At 39.8% G+C, this 26254-nt stretch overlaps 1 protein-coding gene across 1 annotated transcript in view; it reads left to right on the forward strand.

Moving 5' to 3' along the window:
- ADAM12 (ADAM metallopeptidase domain 12) overlaps positions 1 to 26254 on the forward strand; it is a 352228-nt gene that overhangs the window by 269171 nt on the left and 56803 nt on the right. The window contains exons 10-11 of the mRNA XM_077821415.1: positions 1725 to 1809; positions 8147 to 8295. Coding sequence (XP_077677541.1) covers positions 1725 to 1809; positions 8147 to 8295 — 234 coding nt within the window. The remainder of the gene's footprint in view (positions 1 to 1724; positions 1810 to 8146; positions 8296 to 26254) is intronic.

Genomic DNA, 26254 nt, shown 5'->3' on the forward strand with positions numbered 1-26254 from the left:
GTTTGGGTGATTGTGTTTTTGAAAGGAAAAAGCAGCCCTCCATCCTCACAAGCTCACAATTTCTTCCCAGGACGCTGCATTGGTGTGGGAAGATGCTATGTCCGCTTCCTCACACAGTTCTGCAAAAAACTATTACTCATGGGTCTCCTCTGAGCAGCGTCTGTGTAGAATTGTGCCTAGGGCACAGTCACACAAACACTTACTCACGTGCCTAATGTTAAGCATGTGAGTAATCTCACTGAAGTTAATGGGACCACTTACATGCTTACAATTAAGCTTGTGTGTAAATGTTCGCAGGACTGGTGCCTAGTTTTATCCATTTTAACAGACAAGAGGCTTGATCCAAAGCCTGTTGAACTCAATTAAAGACTCCTCTTATTTGTTATTAATTATTATTATGTTATTATTGTAGCACCAAGAAGCCCTAGTCATGGATCAGGACCCTACTGTCCTAGGCACTGTACAAACACAGAACAAAAAGACATTTCCCTGTCCCCACAGACCTAGATTGAGATTGGCACGTTCATTTTTACAGTAGAACCTTGATTTTATAAACACCAGTCTTGTGAAGGACCAGTTATACTAACCATTTTTGCAGATGGAAAAAAATATCCCATAACAAAAGTGTTGTCTACAAAGAACAAGCTGATATCCCTTCACATTTCATTGCCTTCAATGCATTGGAAGTTGCTTTGTAAGTGGTCTGAAAGACATAAGAAAGTGATGCAGTCCACTATTCCTCAACTTATGCACCATTCCTATTGTAATTTTGAGATGTTCAATTTTATGAACTTTTCAATCTTTAAGAACTCCTCAGTTCATAGTGTAAGGGTTCTACTGTATTTGTGACCTAAATAAAATCAGAAACCTGTCATTGTATAGCTTAACAAAGAGAGGCAAAGTGGATGAGATAATATCCTGGGACCTAAATGGCTACAACAACACTGCAAAAATTATATGGCTTAGATTGATTTATTTTCTACAGACAAGTGTTCGTAGGTATAATTACAAAATCTTCCACTGGTCACAATGACAATCAGATCAAGAAAGTATATTTTTATAGAGAATATTTATACTTGACCAGAGCTAGTATTTGTTTTCTCTTAATTATTTTAATTCAGTAGACAATAATAAGTTGAAAGATCAAACGTTCACTGTGCAATGACTCTTAGCAATTAAAACAAAAATGTATTGAGACATTCAGTATCTTACTTAAAGTACAGGAGGAGGTCTTCCAAATTGTTGCAATATCATTCATTGCTCTGTAAATGCAAAAATATTTCAGTTGGATTAATAAATTTTAGGGTACACTTTATAGCGAATACATTATAAATTTGCACTGTGTTGTACTGACACTTGCATGAGCTGCAAGCATGTCTATATGCATTTCCCAAGTTAAATAGCAATGGCAGTTTTCAGTTGTTGGCATGGTTGTTATATATTGTATTCCAAAAAAAAAAAAAAAATCCTACTGCAGCAGAAACTCCAGAGGATGCTCAAATGCATCTTTCGTATAGCAGGGATTCTGTCATTGTCAGTTCCACAGATTTGCATGACTAATTTCTGATCCTCATTGTTTTCAACTTTCAATGTCTGGAGCTGGCATTTTGAAAGTGGGATTGTTGCCTAAGATTGGCAGGAAAAAGAAGTTATAAAATATTAGGATTCTCTCATTTTGTATTAAATGGTGATTATGTGGTTTGTCTTCCCCTCCCCTCCTTCAGTGGGGTGTACTTCCAAGGGACTACCATCGGCATGGCACCTATAATGAGCATGTGCACTGCAGAGCAATCTGGAGGAGTTGTTATGGTAAGTATGGGGAGCACAAAAGTTGAATTTGGTCCATCTTGTGCAAAAAGTTTTCATGTTATATAATACTGTATCTTGTCATGGAAAGTCTGCTTTTTAGTACTGTTTTCAATCTAAACTCTTGCTTTGTCTATATCTACATACAGTGTATGTGTAATTGTTTTAAGTATCATATTTCCTAGTGAATGAAATAATACCTTGCATTAAAATATAGTTAAGTCTCTTTATAGAAATCCTTGAAATCGGTGGGAGTATTCACAGGGTTCTGAGCATTTTCAAGATTAGGATCAAAATGCGCAAGTTTGCTGTGCACATATGGATATCAGTGCTATGTGCAATGAAAGCCTCTCATAAATCTTTGATAAGAAATAACATTTTGAAATACTGCATTTACCATGTACCAAGGACATACATTTACAAAGCCTCCAGTGTAATAGTTTATTTTCCGTGTTTCTAATAAAGTGGTTTTACTGTAATTGTCAGACTTCAAGCACAATCTACACTAGCAACAGTGGCAGCATTCATGTTAACTACATTTCTCTCACAAAGGGTATTACTGTTGCTTTTGTTGTCAGCGTCCAGCCATGTGACTAATACACATAATCCATGAGTTAGAACATTTTGGCCTTTATCAGAACTTGTCACTGGTGATAAATGCAACATAATTACATGTCCAAATAAAGAAAAGATGCACTGAAACCAATATAAACATTGAAATTCTGACTTAAGCTAAAAGAAAAGGAGGACTTGTGGCACCTTCGAGACTAACCAATTTATTTGAGCATGAGCTTTCGTGAGCTACAGCTCACTTCATCAGATGCATCTCTAAGGTGCCACAAGTACTCCTTTTCTTTTTGCAGATACAGACTAACACGGCTGCTACTCTGAAACCTGACTTAAGCTAGCTACTCAGCTCATAACATCCCCTGTTGTGTTGAGTTATTTAAGGATCTTAAAATAAAATATTGTTTTATATACCATGCTTGGCATATACAGCAGGTTCTGGACTGGCATAAAGAACTATTGTTGATTTCACTGAAAGTTACATGCATTGAAAGTCCTCAAAATATTGTATAATAGGAGCTGTTAACCTGGAGGACCATCCACAGTAGAATTCCTTGATTTCTTCCTTTTAAACTATCTCACACCCAGTATTCCTATACTGTGTTACTTTGTATTTTAATGCAAAGTTTTACCTTGTTCACTACAAAAGTTCACTCTATAAACAAAAACTAAATTACTTTATTCAACTGGTCATATTACAAAAATGAATGTCTCTTTAAAATGTTTTCGGGGTTATGGGTATTAGGCTGATAAATAATGCTTTATGTTTTCTAGAACTATACAAAGAGCTCTAGAAACCATGGGCCAGCTTGTGCAGCTTTATTCACATTGAGTAGTTCCCTACTTCTTAAGAAGTCCCATTGAAATAAATGGAAGCACTTAAGGCCCTACATAATGTAATGCTTGCACAATCTTGGCCCTAAGTGCTTTTCTAATTTTTTAGCTAAATCTTTCTGAAAAACAGACAGTTGACCCAAAACAAAACAAAAACCTACAACCAAACCAAATCACAAGCACTGAAATTTAATTCCTATATAAAAATGAAATACACAAAAAACAACACTTCAGAAAGAAGGATATGTAGGTGAATTAATCACTGGTTTCTAACCCTAGAGTCTACAGCGCTCAAACCCTCCAACACGTGGCACATATTCATGTACATGCTCTTCAAAATGCTACACGCCCTACTCCAAAAGAGCTCCCACCACTCTGGAAGTGCATTTCTAAGCACAGAGGTGGTGGAAGTCACTATATACCAAATAATCTGTGAATATCAAAAGGGGGAAGGATCACAGAATCCTAGGATTGGAAGGGACCTCGAGAGGTCATCTAGTCCAGTCCCCTGAACTCATGACAAGACTAAGTATTATCTAGACCATCCGTGACAGGTGTTTGTCTAACCTGCTCTTAAAAATCTCCAGTGATGGAGATTCCATAACCTCCCTAGGCAATTTATTCCAGTGTTTAACCATCCTGACAGTTAGGAAGTTTCATCCAATCTAAACCTCCCTTGCTGCAATTTAAGCCCATTGCTTCTTGTCCTATCCTCAGAGGTTAAGAAGAACAATTTTTCTCCTTCTTCCTTGTTAACAACCTTTTATGTACTTGAAAATTGTTATCATGTCTCCTCTCAGTCTTCTCTTTTCCAGACTGAACAAACCCAATTTTTTCAATCTTCCCTCATAGGTCATGTTTTCTAGACCTTTAATCATTTTTGTTGCTCTTCTCTGGACTTTCTCCAGTTTGTCCACATCTTTCCTGAAATGTGGCACCCAGAACTGGACACAATACTCTACCTGAGGCCTCAGCAGCATGGAGTAGAGCAGAAGAATTATTTCTCGTGTCTTGCTTACAACAACTCCTGCTCCCAGAATGATGTTCACTTTTTTTGCAACAGTGTTACACTGTTGACTCATATTTAGCTCGTGGTCCTCTGTGACACCCAGATCCCTTTCCACAGTACTCCTTCCTTGGCAGTCATTTCCCATTTTGTATGTGTACAATTGATTGTTCCTTCCTAAGTGCAGTGCTTTGCATTTGTTCTTATTGAATTTCATCCTATTTACTTCAGACCATCTCTCCAGTTTGTCCAGATCATTTTGAATTTTAATCCTATCCTCCAAAGCACTTGCAACCCCTCCCAGTTTGATATCATCTGCAAACTTTGTAAGTGTCCTCTTTCTGCCATTCACTAAATCATTGATGAAGATATTGAACAGAACCAGACCCAGAACCGATCCCTGAGGGACACCACTCATTATGCCCTTCCAGCATGACTGTGAACCACTGATAACTACTCTCTGGGAATGGTTTTCCAACTTGTTACGCACCCATCTTATAGTAGCTCCATCTAGGTTACATTTCCCTAGTTTGTTTCTGAGAAGGTTACGCGAGGCAGGATCAAAAGCTTTACTAAAGTCAAGATCTTCCATTTTCCACCATCCACAAGGCTTGTTACCCTGTCAAAGAAAGTTATTATCCTTGTCTGGTCTGATTTTTCTGTCTGCACTCTTATTCAAATCTAATATCTAATCTATCTTGGTTCTTTTATCATGCCTCTCTGAGCACCTGTCCTGCTATATACATTCTAGGTGGTTTGATTCTCTTTGTGATAAATGAGGCTCATATTTTCCATGAATATTAATGCAAGTTAAGTGTAAAGGTAAAATGTTGTTTTCTTGCTCAGACATATTCTGCTGCACACATTCAGGCAAAAACTTTTTACTCTCATGGGAGGTTAGCTTGAGTGAGAAGTACAGAACTGAGCCACTGAGATTTATTTAACTTAAGAAACACCTCAGTGGAAAGTGTTTTTTTGTAAATGTCCCAGTTTACAACTTAATGAGCCTGCCTGGAGTTAGTTCTAGGACTGAGGTGCTAGTTTGCAGCAGCATTAGACAAAGTTATTCTATTATTAATGTTCAAGCTGAATCTCAGTGGAATGCAGCAGAGTTCAGTTGAAAGCAACTGCATATTTGGTATAACAGCCTATAACGTGTTCAACAGGAGAAGATTTCCTGTTTGGCGATTGTGAAACTGTTTGCTAATGACTTTTACTACTGAACTTAACTTAAAAAAATGTAGAGGAATAAATCAAAGCCTCATTCCTTGTAAGTCTATTCATTTCTCAAGTGCTGCTGAGCTTAAATGGTCTTGCTATCAAACTGGGCATATTACTGTTTGTTTGGATAGTCTTAATTTATGCTGTCTTCCAATAACCTCTTTTGCTGAGACATCACATTCTTTGTCTTTAAAAACCCACTCTAGAAACCTGATAGCATTCAGAATGATCCAAGCAAGTAATGAGAACCGCATGTGCTGTAATAATTACATTTCCGATCATTTCTTGCTCTAATTTTGGCATGGACTGTGCAAATCATTATTTTAAAAATTATTATCTTAGGAGATGTTGAAATAAGAAGAATCTCACTGTTTGTGCAGAGAAATGGCTGTGAGCATGAAAGTAACAGCTGTAATAGGGTTGCCCCTTACTGAGAACCCCCTCATGGCGAGGGATCACTCTTCAGAACCCTGCCTCTGTTTCCCCTTATTGAGGGCCTCTTACACAGGCTCTCCACACTTTTTCTGTGGTCAAAGAACCCCTCCTTGCAAGTCTGGGTTTATTCACAGAAAATAATTCAAAATGAAATTCAAACTCCCAAATTGACATCCAACAGACAAATGTTTCTCTTCCTACTCCTAGGCCTCCCGGCCTGGAAAACTTTTGCACTCTCTCCCCTGCTTGCTCAGGGTCTCTCCTGACTTAACAGGCTACTCCCAGCCCTTCCTGGCTAGAGTCTGTCCCAAAACCCAACAATCTCTACTCTCCCTGAACATCTCCCCCACCTCCACTGCAGCTTCCAGCTGCTCTTAATAGGAGAAACACCTGATCCCTCTCTAGCGGGGCTCATGCTCTAATCAGAGCTGGCTTAGCCACAGGGTTTCCAGCTCATGAGGCAAGCCACCCTGTTACAGGCTCAGTTCATTATCTCTCTAAGTTGTTCAGGATTTGAAGAAAGTTCTAAATGTTGAGCACATCTAAAAGTGAATGCGGCTGCTACAGATCCCTAATTTAAAGGCATGACTTTCTGTGCTGCTTTGTTAAAATGTGGGGGACATTACATCATTGTCCTGTCAATCTGCAGCCCTGTTTTACTTTTGGTTCTTCTGTGTAGTCAGGTGTAATTACAGCTATTGATTAAATATTTGGGAAATTCAGTGCATGCACCCACAGAGATCAATCAAACTAGATATTAAGACATCTTGGTGTGTAACTAAGTGTCATGAGAGAACATTTTTTAAAAACATTATAAATGTACATGTGCACACTGCAGTTTGCCATAATAACAACAAAAAAATTGCTGTTCAGCTTCCCCGAAAACATCCATTTTAAAATACGATACGCACACAGCTCAAGCATAAGTAGAATTTTAGAAACAACATTTTTGTATTAAATATTGCAAGATTCAGGAGATCCTGAAATGAGAGCACTTTGTGATTGTTTGTTTTGAAGATAAAATTCCTTGAATTTACTCCATGAGCCAAATAACAGTGGCCATTTGCCTTCTGAAATGATTACATTCTTTTTTCAAATGTGTTTTCTACTTGAGAATTGATTGATTTACTTAAAATATTAGAGAGTTGAAAAAGGAATCTATAAAATCTAAAACAAATAATTTATTAAGGGTTTCTCTTATATAAGGCTGATATTTTAGACACTTTTTTGCCTTTCACTTTTTTTTAGTCCTAAGGCTGGCTAAGACAATAACAGAAGTTATTTAAGCTGAATATATTCATTTATGCTTTTAAAACAGGCAGCAGTACATACTAATTCCATTTACTGACTGATAAAACGTAAATCATGCATTTCTATTACATGTTTTATGCCTTTTGGGAGAGTTTTTATAAGAAAGATGGTTTTTTTCCCAAGGAAAGTGATTGATGTCATACAGAGCTTTGTGGAAAGATCTCTTTTATTCACGGCCAGGCCAAAACATTAATCTGATCAGTAGCCCCTAATCAAACCACACAGTGCATTTCTCAGAAACATTTGTTTGGGAAAACAACATTCCCACAAGGATCAATGCCAATGTTTCTATTTTTTTACTTTTACACCAAGTAAAACACTTACAGGAATTAACTAGAGGCCACGTGAGGACTGTGTCTTTTTTACTTTTTTAATTAAAAATGAGGTCCTGTAAAATGGTTGCTTGAGCTCACAGCTGCTATAATTTCTGCTTCAGCTTCGTAGTGGATGTTAGAGACAAAGTCAAACCTCTTCACTGCACTGTGGGGATTGAGCTCCTAAAGTGCAGGATGTCCTGCCCTCTTTCACCCATTCCCTTCTCTTATGCCACTGCCATCCCCATCCTTTAGGACATGTGCAAATCATTTTCTGCTGTTTATGCAATATCCAAATTCTTGGACATAAAATGAGCAGGGGTTACGAGAGAATTTCTAGCTGTAGAAGAGAGACTACGAAGATAGTCAAAGCTGCCTCAGCTATCTGAATGTGTAGTTGCCATGAGGAATTGAGTGTCCCGATGCCACAGGCTACTTCGATAATCCCAACCTAAATGGCTTGTTGAGGGAAGAGGGGATGCTGATAATTTGTAATTTTATCCATTTAACAGCAATCGAGTAGCTGCAATTATAATGGAGAGGCTTATAAAACAATTTAGGATACTGAGGATGGATCCATAGCAAACATGTATTCTTTTATCCATCATTCCTTCTTGTACATGGGCTTCACAATTCATTTTTTTTCTTTGAGGATCATTCAGACAGCCCTCTTGGTGCAGCAGTAACCCTGGCTCATGAGCTGGGCCACAACTTTGGGATGAATCATGATACGCTGGAGAGGGGCTGTACCTGCAAAGCATCTACTGATAAAGGTGGCTGTATCATGAACCCCTCTACTGGGTAAGTGCAAATATTAGTTAGCGTTAGTTGGTGGGGAGGAAATTATGCTGTAGTTTGTTATCTTGGGAAGCTTTTGAGCAAAAGTTTACACAGTGAGGCCAGTCAAAGCTTCCCACAAAAATCCCTCCAGAAGTTGAAACAATAAAACTTGTTAGTAGAGCAAAATTTGCCATGTTGAGTTCTCTGGTGTGGAAGAGAGAAAAACGCCATAAGAAGCAATGAATTGTTTGTCATTTTGAACAACCCCTGTTATAATACAGTGCAGGCATTTGTATCAGAACTTCCAATACTGTTATCTTGCCAGTATGACATCACAAACAATCATAAGGGTAAATGACCAGAATAAAGGCCATGACCAAAATTAGTATGTAGGAAATAAAGTGCTAGGTTTTCTGTTATTTCACTTTTGGTGAAGTTCATTCCTGTGAAGATCAGCACAAGCATGATGCACCACATAAGTCCCAACTTAACCCTGTTTTGAAGAAGTCTGAAATGGGATGTGAATGCTTTGTAGGCTTTGCATGGGGTGAGGGATGAACTTTGCTCTTATTTTTTGCAACTATACCAGCATGAGCTGTGAACAAATCAGATCTCATAAGCTAAGCAGAGTCAGGCCTATTCAGTATTTGGATGGGAGTCTTCTGAGGGGAAAAACAAGGCAATCTAGGAAGTTATGGTGACGAATCAATAGGTGACACTCTTCTTTCTGAGTCAATACTGAGTGGATACTCAAGCATGGTGTTAGGAGGCTGCTGCTGACAGCCTGACCTTTTATGGACATCAAAGATACAATGGTGTTTTCTAAAAGAGGTCTTGGACTTCAGGCCCAGTTCACTAATTTCAGTCTGTTCTACAATATTAGAAACTGAAACACACCACCTTGGATGTGCATATGTTGTGTCATCCATATTACATATACATGGGCTTTTTTGTATATTTTACTCTGTCAGTTAACGAAGCTTTTCAGTCTTAGGATTTGTGAACATGCTCAGGGCTCTTTCGTCTCTGCTGGTGCAGTGACTGCATGTTTCTTGGAAAGGAGGTAGGAGAGGAGAGGGAGTGTCATGCAGGAGAGCTCCCTGCTGATCAGCCAAACAGCAGCTTTGGCATCTGCTTCAAAGGCAAACTGTCATTCGTGTTAAGAAAAGAAAAAGGTGCTGGCCAGTGGCCAGTCATAGCAAGCTAGGGGACAAACAATGAAAAGAGATTGGTGTGTTTGTGGGGGAAAGTGAGCGATTTCTAAAGTTTGCATAAGAAAAATAGCTTGGCTTTTCTAAAACAATAGGTAATAAATATCCTTGCAGAATTCTGTTCAGCAGCACATCACAGCTATTACACACACTAGAAAAACAAACTGAAATTGGTAACATGACCACAAGGAATGGTAATGTGATTGGTAACTCCTGACTTCATATCAGCAATGGGCAGACAGATTTTATATCTTAGTGCCTGAATGATATACACAACCTTTAACCATCAACCGAATTCGTACTTGTGCACCTGGTCACCCCACAACTTCAAAAGAAACCACAAGAGGGCCCTGCGGAAGGAAACCTCATGAAGTTTTCCCCAAGTTATTCTGTCAGTTTGCCCTACCTCTGTGGATTAGGAAGCAGTGCTGTGCACAGAATTCTGTAAATCCGCACAAAACCCCTGTGTCTCTACATTGGCTCTGCAGCCGTCTGCCCCTATGGGCTCGCTGACAGCTCAGGTCCATTAATTGCTAGGGTTTCCCCTAGCAACCACAAGTTCTGGGCCTCACCTGCCCTCAATGATGGTTCACCCAAAACAGAGCCGGTTGGGAAACAGTTAACATAGCCTCAAGCTGCATTAGCTTTTCACTGGCTTTTATGCTTCTCCCCATCCACCTCCTGGCCCTCCATGGATCTCCAACCTCTGAAGGGCTCTCCTTGGGGGTCTGTTCAGAGGGAGACTATGGGAGGTTGAAAATTAGAGAAGAGCCAGATTATTTAAACTACTAAAACCTTCTTTTTTTATTCATCCAGCTTCTTTCATTTGTTTTTCCCAGGATGCATGATAAGCACTGAGTGAAGTGAAAGGTCTCTTTAGACACCATATAACCATGCTATGACATGATAAAAGATCAGGTCACGGACCATGTAGAGAATAGGTGTCTCAGAGCCACCTTTCTGCAACCCTAATCTTGAGGCCATCCAGAGGCTAGTTTCTCCAACCATACTTCAGTTCTAAATTATGCCAGCAACGATGGCCAACCAGACATGGATCACAACCCCCTTTCCTCCATGCTTCTCCGAGGAGCTGGCCCAAAGGCTTTTAATAGTAATAATATTCTGATTTCTAAGACCCTGGAGGACTAAGTGCATGTTTCTAAAACAAGGCATTTTGGAGTTAGGAGAGAGAGGAGGAAAATTGAGAACAATTGTCAGAAACCAGAGTACACACAAACTCAACCCTAGGAAGAGATGTGACATTCAGAAATCCGAGCGAAAACGGTTTACTTTTTCCCTGGAAGGCCCAGTCACATTGGTGACCTGCCGAAAGATTGATGTCTTGGCAAGATCTGTGAGGGGCACTACAGTGAAGTTTCAGAAAAAATCATCTTAGTAGCTGGCTACGACTAAAAAGGACCACACCACTGTTTTTAGTCTTTGGGATGGGAGTACTACCCATTGTCTTTACCTTGGTTTCTTGCTTGCCCACCTGGCACTTTTTCGGGATTTACTGTGAGATTGACCTCATGGAGGACTGCAGTATTGCAGCCAGATTTTAGAGGTGAATAAGCCACTCTTGGCGGTAGACCACAACATCATCTAGAAATGCCACTGCATAACAATGGTGAGATCGTAATACCTGCTCTATCAACTTCTGGAAGATGGCTGGGCCCCATGTAACCCAAAGTCATGGTGGAAAGTGGACAAAGTGGAACAAGCCTATTGAGATAGCAAAAGTTGTGTTTTCCTGAGAGTGAGGAGGAAAGAGGAATCTGCCAGATCTAAGAGGAATTTGGTCAGATCTAAAATAGTAATATATGGGGTCTGGCTAAGACACTCTAGTAAATCATTCACCCGCAGCATAGGGAAGACATCAAAGCAGGAAATGGCATTTACCTGTCTGAAGTCCACACAGAAACAGATGCCTCCCTAGAGTTTCAGGAGCAGGACTAAACAATTCCTTGATTACCCCCAGTCTCAACATTAATTCAACTTCCTGAATCAGTACCTTCTTTACCCCTTATGATATTCAGTAGGATTTCTGTGCCAGCTTGGCTCCTCTTACTATAAGGGAAGTCCACCCTTGTAGCAATGAGAATATGTCCTTAAATACCTTCCGGAGTTTATCCATTTTCCCTCACTGTGCCATAGTTAGCTGCAGCCCTAGAGCTACATTCTCAACACTCACAGGTTCAGGAATCTGGGTCCTAAATCCTCCGCACCATCCTCTGAGGGAATGAAAACACCCTGCTGAGCCCTCCAGGGTTTTTGCAATATGTCTTTGTTTTTATTTGTCTGGGCACTGCACCTTATAGTCTACAGGCCCAACCTGCCAGAGTGCCTTGCCACTTAGCCAGGAGCTTGCTCCAGGGAGATCAGTTTCTTTTGGTGAAAGGTTATTGACTTACAATGGGAATTTTTAGCCTCTGTCTTTACCTTCAAGCTTAACTACGAAGTAGCTGCTGCCTGTCTGTAATAAACATTCCAGGAGATATACTTTGCACTCTTATAAAAGAATTCGAACAATATTTTGTTAGTCTAAAATTACCAATCTGAATATTTACCAAAATATATAATCTCTGGGACTATTCTTATATGTAGGTTACTCGCTGAACCCTGAAATGTTTGCAGGCTTGGAGGCTAAGAGTGTGATCAGTTCAGAAAATGCTAGGTGAATGTTCCCTACCTGGAAAACATTCTTGGAACAGTAGAAACATCAAAAGAAAGAGGATATAAAGAAGCCCCAATACATAGGCAGTCTCTGCTTCTAGTATATGTATTCTCTTCCCATCCATGCCCTCTAATTTCTGTTAGTTTAAGCAGGGTGTTACAAAACTATAAAAGAAGAAAAAACTCCCTCAGGTTGAGATTAAGCTTTAAAATAGGATCAGCCCTGAAGAAGTCTTTATTCAAGATCTATAAAGGGTCGGAAAAACATAGGTTGGAATGGACAGGCTCCTGCAGCCTTAATTTTGTAGTCACTAATGTGGTTCTGTAATGAAGGAAAACGTTTTGAGGTTTTTTCATTTTAAAGTGATTTCATTAATTATTGCCATCTTCTTTCTTTGAAGAATTTAACATTAAAAACTTGTCTTGGAAATTATTACTTAGTGGAAGCAGCCTCCTGGGATCAGGAACCTAAACTCTGTTGGATCTATCCATTAATGAGCTTCCTGTAGCTTTTAGTCTTAAAAGGTACCTGAAAGACGTGTATGCCACTTTTGTATGGGCAAGAAATGCTTTAAAGAGTCAAACACTTTAGCAAAGTATATTTGGCATAATATTTCATATAGAATTATGGATCAAAAGAGCAACATGGTCCCTCTGCTGCTCCAGAGATTCAAATATCATCTAGCAAAAACATACATCCCAGTACAAGAGTGGGGCTTTTGTGATAAATAAATTGTATCAACAAAAAAGTGTTTAATAAGGCACAATTTCCTTTCTAAGCTTGTCTTTTAATTATACTTTTTTTGCCTTTTTTAGTTATTTTGAATTTAAACTCTTTTTGAGAGAGGAAGAATGGTGAAAAGCCCACATGTCAGATCTAGAGTCTTAATGAGTGCTGGACATAACAAGAATGAGCTGGAGCCAAAGGCATAGAACTAACTGTGGGGCCATTCTTTTATTCCATGTACATTTTATCTTCTTAACAACTTTAATCCCAGAGGCATAAGTATCAGTTTGAAGAGAAAAGCATTTTATAGTTCATATTCCTTGATGTGTCTGTGTTTGGCCTTATGCAGCAGACCCACCTTTCTCCTTGATACAGAAGGAGGGGGTCATTGTGGTAACATTTCAATGACAGAAAGGGGGGGGGGTCTAAAAAGTGGCCGCCTTCGAGGCTATGATCCAGTCCTCTTCGTGTTCTGCTGTAGAAGAGGTAAAGATCTCCTTAAAGTCTGCCCCCCAGCCCACCGTGTACTTTATTTCCTATCCAAGTAACTTTACGACAAAATAAGTCCTATTCTCCTAGAAATGTCTTGAGCATCAAGAATAAGGCATAAACAGCCTTTACAGCTGGCAAAGAAAGCTGGCATGCGCAGCAAACTAGCCACTTCAGCAATCTGTATTAACCTTACTGCATTCCTGCATTCACCACAGAGCGTACAGGTGGGAATTGAGAACCTTCATGCAGCTGATTAGTACATAAGAACGGCCATACTGGGTCAGACCAAAGGTCCATCTAACCCAGTAACCTGTCTTCCGACAGTGGCCAATGCCAGGTGCCCCAGAGGGAATAAACAGAACAGGTAATCATCAAGTGATCCTTCCCCTGTCGCCCATTCGCAGCTTCTGGCAAACACGCTAGGGACACCATCCCTGCCCATTCTGGCTAATAGCCATTGATGGACCTATCCTTCATGAATATAACTAGTTCTTTTTTGAACCATGTTATAATCTTGGCCTTCACAACATCCTCTGGCAAAGAGTTCCATAGGTTGACTGTGCATTATGTGAAGAAATACTTCCTTTTGTTTGTTTTAAACCTGCTGCCTATTAATTTTCATTTGGTGGCCCTTAGTTCTTGTGTTATGAGAAGGAGTAAATAACGCTTCCTTATTTACTTTCTTCACACCAGTCATGATTTTATAGACCTCAATCATATCCCCCCTTAGTTGTCTCTTCAAAGCTGAAAAGTCCCACTCTTACTAGTCTCTTCTCATATGGAAGCCGTTCCATACCCCTAATCATTTTTGTTGCCCTTTTCTGAACTTTTTCCAATTCCAATACATCTTTTTTGAGATGGGATGACCACATCAGCCCACAGTATTCGAGATGTGGGCGTACCATGGATTTATATAGAGGCAACATGATATTTTCTATCTTATTATCTATCCCTTTCTTAATTATTCCCAACATTCTGTTCACTTTTTTGAGTGCCGCTGTACATTGAGTGGATGTTTTCAGAGAACTATCCACAATGACTCCAAGATCTCTTTCTTGAGTAGTAACAGCTAATTTAGCTCCCATCATTTTATATGTGTAGTTGGGATTATGTTTTCCCATGTGCATTACTTTGCATTTATCAACATTGAATTTCATCTGCAATTTTGTTCCCCAGTCACCCAGTTTTGAGAGATTCTTTTGTAGCTCTTTGCAGTCTGTCTGGGACTTAACTGTCTTGAGTAGTTTTGTATCATCTGCAAATTTTACCGCCTCACTGTTTGTCCCTTTTTCCAGATCATTTATGAATATGTTGAATAGGACTGGGCCCAGTACAGACCCCTGGGGGACACCACTATTTACCTCTCTCCATTCTGAAAACTGATCATTTATTACTACCCTTGTTTCCTATCTTTTAACCAGTTACCAATCCATGAGAAGACCTTCCCTCTTATCCCATGACATCTTATTTTGCTTAAGAGCCTTTGGTGAGGGACATTATCAAAGGCTTTCTGCAAATCTGAGTACCCTATATCCACTGGATCCCCTTGTCCACATGCTTGTTGACCCCCTCGAAGAATTCTAGTAGATTGGTGAGGCATGATTTCCCTTTACAAAAACTATGTTGACTCTTCCCCAACAAATTATGTTCATGTATGTGTCTTACAATTTTGTTCTTTATTATAATTTCAACCAGTTTGCCCAGTACTGAAGTCAGGCTTACTGGCCTGTAAATGCCGGGATCACCTATGGAGACCTTTTTAAAAATTGGCATCAGATTAGCTATCCTCCAGTCATATGGTACAGAAGCTGATTTAAATAGTGGATTACAGAGTACAGTTAGTAGTTCTGCAGTTTCACATTTGAGTTCCTTCAGAACTCTTGGGTGAATACTATCTGGTCGTGGTAACTTATTACTGTTTAGTTTATCAGTTTCATAGATTCATAGATACTAAGGTCAGAAGCGACCATTATGATCATCTAGTCTGACCTCCTGCACAACGCAGGCCACAGAATCTCACCCACCCACTCCTGCGAAAAACCTCACCTGTGTCTAAGCTATTGAAGTCCTCAAATCGTGGTTTTAAGACTTCAAGGAGCAGAGAATCCTCCAGCAATTTGTACCTGCCCCGTACAATAGTAGCCACAGTGGGAGGAAAGAGTTGTGCTAGAGAATTTTCAGGGGAGCTACTGCCACTGTCTGGTGCTGAATCCTGAAAATCAATGAACCAAGTTTTAATCAGCTCCTCTGTGTTATGAGCTGAGCTTTACTTAATAAATAAATGCTAGGAAGTGACTCAGAGAAGAGCAATGAAGATGATCAGGAGGCTGGAGTGATTGGCTTGTGAGGAGGAGGAAGAGTTGAAGGGATTATGTATATGTAGCCTGGCTAATGGGAAATAAGTGCACACCACACACCTATCTGAATGGTATAATGTCAAAGAGGGCCAGGGATGCTTTACGGTTGTACATAAGTGTATAGCAAGGAGAAAAAGATGAAATTAAGAAAGGGGGCAATCAATGAGCTATATGCATCTATGGCTTTGTCTCCCAATGGGACTGCGTGAATCCCCAGATTTTGGAAATTTGAAGAAAAGAAAATGGGACAAAACACTGTTAAATATGCTGTAGGAAACAATTCTGCATTAGCAGGGAATTGGACTGGATATCCTTAACAGGCCTTTTCCCTCTTTCTGTTCCAGGCACTGTTCATGCCTGTGCCCATATGGAGGCCAATGTACTACCTAGGGTTGCACCACTAGGAAATAGCTGCCCCAGCCTCATTTCCCACCATGATGCTCCTCTGGCACACCCCCTGCAGTGGGGGAGCACCTTTGAAAGGGGTAGAGAGTTAATTATGCCACCTGTGGGCAGTATAAAGTGGCAGTAGCAATACCGTGAATTTCTCTCCAAAAGTCTGATTCTTTATAGCTCATTTGCACCTTTACAGAGAGAATGTAAACTGGGTGGAAAATGCTACCTTTCTTATATGGTAACATTGTAAAGCCACTTGGTGTGGATCTAGATGACTACACAAGGTACAAGGAAGTGGAGACTCAGACACTATGATTCTCTGATGTCAGTATACTGTTGAGTGTTGGCTGGGCACATTGCTGTATTAAATGTGTTGTGGCCTAGGGAATCTGGTTACTTGTGCCGTGGTCATAAACTCAGTGAAGAAAAAAAGGAAAATGGAATTGGAACCAACTCTTCGTTAACCTCTTGGCTATTGTCAATTAGTTTACAGGATTTTAGCAGGATTATTCCTCTCAGTAGGAAATGACTAATTTTGATTAATTGCCTTTCATCTCACTTTAATTATTGACTTTTGTGGGGAGGGAGGAGGACAAGAATATGGAGAATATGAAACAAGTTAGCACGCAGTAGAAATTCTACCTGAGATTGGAAAAAATATGTTGATTGCACATTCATTTACTGCTGAGGTTTGGAGAAAACTTTTTAGAAAAATCATAAAAGCATCCCCCCCATCATCAACACATTTTTAACTAAAATTGAAACCTTTTGCAGTTAGAAGAGAAAGAAAATGACTAAGGGGAAGGCGCAGATGGTGTAACCTGGACAAGATAAAAATATTACCTGGTTAGAATCTATTTAGCTACCCTCCCAAATTAATTTAATTGGCTCAGTCTCGATTTTGTTAAAAGAAAAAAGAAAGCTATCGAGGGATTCTTTAAAATGCTGTTTCAAAAGAGCATTACTTTTACAAAGTATGTTCTAATTTCCTCTAGGCACAATTGGATGTTCCTCACTCAGAGCTGGGGTACATTAGTTACAATTAAGGCTAAATAAAATTTTAACGTGAAAACATAATTGCATTTCTGTATTGATACTGCCAGGTGTCCACAACTCCTTTTTTTTTTTCCCCATGAGAGGCTAAAAGAGACTTTGCTATGAAGATTTCATGAATACAGTTTCCCATTTGCAACATACTGTCTGTGATTTCTTTATACCATCAACCCAATTGTCCAAGTTGTATTAGATCTAGAAAAATTTGCTCTGGCTTAGAAGTAGAGTTGTTTTGAAAATGTAACCCTTTTGTGCATTTTGAAAGAGTGGGATTTTTTTGTTTTGTTTTGTTTGTCAAGGGGCAGTTCCCATATGACTGAAAAACAGTTGAGTTAAGCTGCTGTAGCACAGAGGGATCGCAATGCCTCTTTGGATGCCTTAACTTGGGTGTCCAAGTTTGAACACTGGGCCCTATATTATCTTTCTTTTTTACCATTAGTTGCATGTCTGTATTGCTGCTACTGAGGAGAAATTGGTTGTGGTTGATGTGCATACATCTAGCCTACATTCTAGCAAGCTGATTTTTAGTGCAGTTTGTTATAATGTTTTCTGGGCGCCTCTGACTTGCAATTTTTAATAATTTACTTTCACTTTTTTTTTTCAAACCTTCCCACATTTTTACACTGATAATTCTCATACTTTTTGTTCTCTTTTTTTAAACTGGGTATCCTATGCTTTTATTAAAAGCCAGATTTGAAAGTGCTCAATACCTGCCATTGGGGCCAGATTTGCAAAAGTTCTCTGAACCCAGTAGCTCCCATAATGACACTTAGGACCATATTTTCAAAAGAGCTCAGCACCCAACATGCACCTACTTTGCTGACCTTTTCTGGCCATTTATTTAGATTCTTAAATGGAAGGTGAGCCCTTTTGAAAATTCCAGCCATGGTCACTAAGGCTTCACATTGCTAATTATTACACTTGTTCTCTTAAAAACAATGCCATGGACCGTCTTAGTAATGTGAATTGTAAAGGCTGCATGTCTGCCAGATGAACTATCTGAATGTCAAATTCACTGTCATTGTGTGAATTTCTTTTTGTTTTCTCTTTTTTCGATAATGTGTTGGGGGAGGGGCCTGTTCCCACCTCTTGTGTATTGCCTATTAGTGTTAATGAGTTTAAGAATGCATATCAAAGGAAGTCTGGTAATAATACAGATTTTATAACTCATCTAAATATATATTTGCATGATAAATGGTTGATTAAGGTCTCTGGAGGATCCATTCTGCTCAGTAGTGTCAAACCTCACAAAAGTTTAGGGAGCTTTGTTATTTTGTCATCTGTTTTTTGTTTTGCTTTTGTTTTTATGACTGACATAGAACAAAAGAAATTAAATCCAAAAAGTACACTAATAACAATAAAACATTTAAATTAAAACCCATTAACAACAATCTAGAAAAGCTTAAGCCTATGCTTAACCGTTATATATATTAGGTGTTCCAACACAATCCCATTTCTGAGCTGTGAAAACATTCTCTCTCATGAGATTTCCAGCAAGCTGGCTCCTGGTCTCAGCCAGATGTGCCATGAGAACAGCGTTTTGGCTTTGGTACCAGTCTCAGCTTGAATCTGGAAGTGAAAAACCATTTATCCCAACACTACAGAAAAGTTTAAAAAAAAAAAAAAGTTGGTCTGAAGTTTAGTGCTAAAACAAGCAAAGAGTCATGATGGAAGTGGGACAGAGATCAGGGAGTATGGGGGTCGGTAGGGAGGATTTTTTATTTTATGCAAATTGATTCTCCCCTCCTTATTCCAGAGACTTTTAGAACCTAGTCACCATAGGGCAAGTCAAACACTGAGTTAACTCTGAATTTCCTGACCTCCCTTGGATTGCTTTCAGTTGAACAGACTTTGCTTTGCATTTCTCAAACCTGCTGTTTACAGCCTCATAGACTCTAAGGTCAGAAGGATGTTAAATTGCAGAGTCAGCGGACCCATCTGGAATGATATCTTTAACCATTTGAAGAAAATGAAATTATCTTGTAGATGTAAACAGACCCTAACTAAACTCTGGAGGTGTTTGTCTCCAGCCCAGTGCTCGCTGAGCTCTGCACAGAGGCAGACTTTATTTAAAAAAAAAAAAAAGTTGAATTACTGATGTAATAAATTGCTTGTGACAGAACTAGCTCTGTTTTGCCAGCAGTACAACTGCTTTTTTAAAAACCTAAGCAACATATCCTTATGCCCTAGTAATTTAGTACATTGCATTCCAGTTCTTCCTTTAGTAGGAAACAACCATGAGATTACAGAACAGACATATGTCAGCATTTCATTTAGCTTCCAGAAAATCCCTGTGTGCAACTAGGAGACTATCAGTGCTCATTTGGCATCCTTTTTTAATAATTCAGATATATTATAGATACATTTAATTGTTTTGAGGGGGGAGAAAGATCACAGTTCAAGTGTTAGTAGCATTAGTTATAACAGGTTGTAAATTTTCCAGCCCTCCTCAGCAGTTTGTCACTATTAACAATTAAAACACAGTGCTGTGTTGTTGATATGGTTTTTTTTAAACAGTTTAGTAGACAAAATTTGTGCTTCTAGAGACCCTAGTATGTTACTTTTGTGGTGCATTCCTGATCAGAACCAGATTTATCCAGAACCAGATCATATTCAGATTTACAGCAGCCATTTTCTATAATTGCCTTGACATGGACAAACATTACTTTTCAAATGAAAACACATTTTATTTTGTTCTAGTTGTTTACAAGAAATGTTTAAGAACAAATCATGTTGTCCACCTCATGAATATAACCTAGGGTGACAAGATAGCAAGTGTAAAAAATCAGAACTCTTTTTAACAGGGGATGGGGGGTTAAGTTGCGTATATAAGACAAAGCCCCTAATATCGGGACATTCCTGATAATTTAGGGACATCTGGTCACCCTAATGTAACCAAATCTGTACTGTTTTGCTAGCAGAGACACTTGTATGTAAGAGTATAACTACATTTTGTCTTGTGAATATAGTGTAAATACAGAATATAGCTCTGTTAGGGACACTTTTTCCCCTAGTGCTGTGACCCATATGAACAAATCATATAAAGAAAAGGAGTATTTGTGGCACCTTAGAGACTAACCAATTTATTTGAGCATGAGCTTTCGTGAGCTACAGCTCACTTCATCGGATGCATACCGTGGAAACTGCAGAAGACATTATATACACACAGAGACCATGAAACAATACCTCCTCCCACCCCACTGTCCTGCTGGTAATAGCTTATCTAAAGTAATCATCAAGTTGGGCCATTTCCAGCACAAATCCAGGTTTTCTCACCCTCCGCCCCCCTCCCACCCCCCCACAAACTCACTCTCCTGCTGGTAATAGCCCATCCAAAGTGACCACTCTCTTCACAATGTGTATGATAATCAAGGTGGGCCATTTCCTGCACAAATCCAGGTTCTCTCACACACCCCCACCCCCATACACACACAAATTCACTCTCCTGCTGGTAATAGCTTATCTAAAGACATTTCCATTTACCTTTGTCTTGGCTTTACATTTCATCAGTGGAACATTTCAGTCTGCAGGGGTAAATATGCAGTGAAGTGCATGGAGAATTAAGCACACAATTTCTATTGTTAATTGGTTGATGAATGCCAAATTCCCTATGTGTCAGTGGATATTTACCCTAAAGGTTATATCCTAAGGTCACTTGAATTCTCCTTTGTTGGGCATATGCTGTATGCCCTGAATCACTTAAGGAGTTGATGTTGACTTGGATGTCTGAATCACTATAATTAAATGATGCTTAAGGCTGCATTTTTGCTACAGCTGTCGTGAGAATCAGAGTCCATCATGTCTGGGAGGGATGGGACAAAAACTTCAAAAATTTGAGAGAGATGTTTGTTTTACCCAAACAATTACAGCCTGCAAAGTAGCACAAGGGTCTTTTTCTTTTCTAATGGTAAAGTATTGTCGAACTCAGTGTGCACTTACAGTAGTTTACTAATTGCAGAAATGTGAGAGTTTTCCATTTCAGCTATTTAAATGGATGGTACAGAATAAAAATGACCTCCCCTTTTTGGACAAAACTACTGAGAATACAGTGGCAAAACAACTCTGGCATCCAATAGAATCCTCAGGTTTCCCTGATCTCTTTTACTGTGAAGACTGCACTAATCTTGGTCAGTAATATCCTCTTGGCAATGGATAAACGTCCAGGTGTGAAATCCTGGCTCCATTGAAGTCAATAACAAAACTCACCTTGTCTCCAGTGAGATCAAGATTTCACTCCAGGTGTCCATACGGATCCTCTTTAGATCTGTCAGCAGCATTGGATTCCTTTTGAATGCAAGGTTTTGTTGGCTCGCCTGAGGACCCTGATGGGGTTGATCTCAACTGGGTTCGCTCTTCTCCTCTTAAGGTACATCTGCACTGAAATGGGGAGGGTTGATTGTAGCATGTGTGGACATACCTAAACTAGCTTTGATCTAACTGCTCAAGTATGTACCCATGGTATTGGGCAGGCAGAGCTAGTCCATGCAGCCTCCCATTCTGCGCACACAGAGAGAGAGAGAGCTCACTCTGGAGGTAAGTTGGTTGCTGCTAACTTGACCCGGTCTCGTATCTCCCACTGCTGCTCTCATATTTTCCCCTTCTTGATCTTCTCAAAAACTGCATGAAGTCATTTGCTAGTCAAATAACGTGCCTTCTTGGGGTCTGGTTTATTAAGAGAACATTGTAGTTCAAGTGTCAACTGAAAACAAGTCTTCCTTCTACTCTACAATTTGTTCAGCCCCTGGCTGGGCTCAAGAATTCCTTCCCAAAACCCAGGTCCTGCTGACTGGCATGTCCTCAAGCCTCTTCCTCTTAAGGCTTCTGTTCCTGTCTCTCACTGCAGGTAACTTCAACCAGGCTTTTTCATCTGCCTTGTGTTGAGATGTCCTTCCCCGGTCCTCTCTGTCCATAGATTTTCTTTAAATTCACAGCAGGTGTCAAGGTTCCTCCCCCACTCTGAACTCTAGGGTACAGATGTGGGGACCTGCATGAAAAACCTCCTAAGCTTATCTTTACCAGCTTAGGTCAAAACTTCCCCAAGGTACAAAATATTCCACCCGTCGTCCTTGGATTGGCCGCTGCCACCACCAAACTAATACTGGTTACTGGGGAAGAGCTGTTTGGACACGTCTTTCCCCCCAAAATACTTCCCAAAACCTTGCACCCCACTTCCTGGACAAGGTTTGGTAAAAAGCCTCACCAATTTGCCTAGGTGACTACAGACCCAGACCCTTGGATCTTAAGACCAATGAACAATCCTCCCAACACTTGCACCCCCCCTTTCCTGGGAAATGTTGGATAAAAAGCCTCACCAATTTGCATAGGTGACCACAGACCCAAACCCTTGGATCTGAGAACAATGAAAAAGCATTCAGTTTTCTTACAAGAAGACTTTTAATAAAAATAGAAGTAAATAGAAATAAAGAAATCCCCCCTGTAAAATCAGGATGGTAGATACCTTACAGGGTAATTAGATTCAAAACATAGAGAACCCCTCTAGGCAAAACCTTAAGTTACAAAAAAGATACACAGACAGAAATAGTTATTCTATTCAGCACAGTTCTTTTCTCAGCCATTTAAAGAAATCATAATCTAACACGTACCTAGTTAGATTACTTACTAAAAGTTCTAAGACTCCATTCCTGGTCTATCCCTGGCAAAGACAGAATATAGACAGACACACAGACCCTTTGTTTCTCTCCCTCCTCCCAGCTTTTGAAAGTATCTTGTCTCCTCATTGGTCATTTTGGTCAGGTGCCAGCGAGGTTACCTTTAGCTTCTTAACCCTTTTACAGGTGAGAGGAGCTTTCCCCTGGCCAGGAGGGATTTCAAAGGGGCTTACCCTTCCCTTTATATTTATGACAGCAGGTCACTCTCCTCTTCACGGATGGAGCAGGTTCCCTCTTCAGGAAGTCCTGCCCCTTCCCTGTCCCCTCAGGCTATCAGATGATCAACTGATCCAAAGGCCAGGCTCAAGCCCAAAAACATCAACCAACCAGTCCTTTCTCAGGACTGAGTTTGAAGTAGCCCTCTCTTGCATTAGGTGCTATCAGTAGAATGTACATCTCTCTCTTTTAGGGACATTTGCTCAAGCTCAATCAGAAGAAATGGGCTTGATGCAGGAATTACTTAGAGAAATACTGTGGCTTCCCTTATGCAGACTAGATGGCCATAGTAATTTCTTCTGAACTTAACCCTTGAGTCTAACTAGCAACATCAATCAATCAACATCAGTCATCCGGCATGATCTTTGAAGTTTCCTATGCTTTTCAGAACCCAGTGCTATTAGCAGTCTCTCACATGGACCCACATATGGCATCTGCAGAGCAACATTCTACAGATGCAGTTGCCACAAGCCATTTCAATACCTCCTCTGTGATGTTGTGGGTATCATCCAGTTCACCTCTGAGTGCTTATTTGGAACACTGTGTTATGATGGGTTCAATGGTTTGGATGTTCTCACCGCAGTTGCACAAAGGGGAGCTTTGATTTTCAACTTGTGCATCAAGTAGCTGCATCTTCCAGGGTTTGTTCAGATGTAGTTCAGTGTGCTCCAAAATCTGCATGTCAGGTCAAAACCAGGAAGATGGCTTGGTGGGTCAGTAATAATGTGCTAATTTGGAATGGTAGATGAGGTTCAGACACTTTCGCCATTCCCTCGTCAGACACAGAGACATGAGCTGGTTGTGTGTGGCCCACAGTGGTTTTCGTGATTTCAGGTGTTGTTGAGGTACATTATCCATAACCTGCCAGAAGGGAAGTTCAGGGTAGTCTTTGGTATGTTTAAATTCTTGTGATGTAGCTATATCTTGATGGGTAGATGGAGGTTCGATGTTTGCTAATACAGAAACTCACGGTAGAGGTGTTGATTTTAAACTTCCCATGATGATTCACATGGTCTGGTGCAGCTGCCTGTCCACATGTTGATTATGGCAATTTCTTGTCCACATTAGTGCACAGTACTCTGCAACTGACTACACCCAGGGCCAAGGCCAAGGCCAGTATTCATAGGACAGAGCCATTGATCCTCAGCTTTTTTCCCACTAACTTTTGAATAATTTGATGTGAGACTTCACTTTAGAGGCTACTTTTTTGAAGTGATCATGAAAGGTCAATGTGCGGTCAAGAATGACACCGACATATGTTAGCTTTGGGTCATAACGCACAGTTTCACCACAAAACTCGATAGAATGCACTGTGCAATTCTAATGTCAAGGTGGAAAGCAGAGACTACCGATTTGTCCAGATTTGGTCTCAGGCACCATTTCTGGAAGCACTCCTCCATCATTTTAAGGTCAAAAGTAAGGGCCACTTCAAATTCTTTAAAGCTATGGGGCTGAGTTGCATAACTGCTAACAGCTAACAAAATAAGCTTTTAGCAGTGATACTACAGTGTACACATAAAGGACTGGAAACAGGGAATGAATATATTTATGTTTGGGTATAAATTTCATGAATTTATTTTGGTTTGTTGGCAATTAACTGGGTTTGGTAATCCCACTGTTTGGCGATTCTACTGTGTCATCCTGGGTCCATCCCTGATCAGCCTTTCTGGGGGCTGACGTAATCAATTAGTGATCCCCAGCTCCCTACATTCAATTTTGCCTTGGTACCCAATCTGCTCCCACTATCTGCTATTAAAAAATCATTTCCATAGTCCATCAAAGGACAAAACCACATTATAAATGTATTTTATAAAAAGTCAGAGTCCTGAAATCATGTCATGAGCTAATGAAATTCCATCATCAGGCAATACAGACCTGGTACTTCTCTGAGACACTTGTAAGCCATTCCAGACAGGGTCCCTGTAATCTAACCAAAAAATCAGTAGGAAACAGAATGTAAACTGTGTATTTTGAACAGCAGCATTAGTCATGTATCTTTATTCACTTATCACTTGCGGAGGATGTTCCGTTTTGTGCCACAAATTTAAACAGAGAGTAATCTAGTTTCGCTTCTTATCTACAATTTCCTCAGATGCTGGTAATCACTATAGGGCACAATGTAACTACTACCATGTTTCTCCTTACCCTAGCATCACCATTGGTCTGGCCTTTTCATCCCTTTCTCTAGTATTTGTTCCCTCTTTAATTTTTTCTGTAGTCAGCATTGGATTAACATCAAGTACTAAATAGTAAACTGTGTAACCTGAACTCTCAGCAATCTGGTAAATTTTTATTAATGTGGTAGCAGGCTAAAAGGAAACAGAGCAAATGATGAGTCAGAGGTGAATTCAAACTGATTATAGCTACTTTCCCTGGCTGTCTGGTTTCCAACAGGAAAAACAGTTGTTTAAGCACAATTCCCGTAGAGCTTTTGCAAGGCAGATAACTCCAGAATACAGTTAGAATACTGTCAAGATTGATAAATTGGTTAGTATTGCTTCACCTCCGGAATACAGGAATGAAAATCACAATAGGCCTCTCAACAAGAAAAAACTTTTCTGACTGTACATTTGTCAAAGTAAAAATAACTTCTAATAATGTTTTACTTGGCAGTTTTGTGACTGCAAAAATATTAAGCCGTGAGAGTGTATACTGTACAAAACCATAAGTGTTGTTCCTCTGCCGAAAGTATTTTTCAGAATCATCGAACCATGTTTCATTACTACTTTCTACACTGAAGTCTTGCATTCAGCATTCTAAATCTGCCCTTCAGAATATTTCTGGTAGTTAAATTCTCACCCTGAGTATTTCGGCAGAGGACAAATCTACCAGAGGTTCTGGCAATCCAGTCTAGGCACCTGAGGTGAATATTATTTGAATGTAGACTGGGAATCTTCAGAATTACCAGGGCCCAATTCAAATAAACCTAAAGCATTTATATGTGAAATTTAAACATTTCGGTGAAAAGGCTTTCTTTTTATAATCCTGGAAATTTCATTGTAACACAACAAGCTGTTATCGCCACATAGCAATTCAATTAGCCACAAGCCTGACCTTCACAATTACATATTGGGAGTGTAAAAGCTACATTGTAAAGAACATGCCAAAAGCTATATAAGAAATCTAGGCTTGCTTTTAAACCACTGACCATGAACTATACAAGTGAGAGCTTTGATATCATGTGTA

Source organism: Eretmochelys imbricata, chromosome 7, assembly GCF_965152235.1.
Source record: "Eretmochelys imbricata isolate rEreImb1 chromosome 7, rEreImb1.hap1, whole genome shotgun sequence".
Taxonomy (NCBI): Eukaryota; Metazoa; Chordata; order Testudines; family Cheloniidae; genus Eretmochelys; species Eretmochelys imbricata.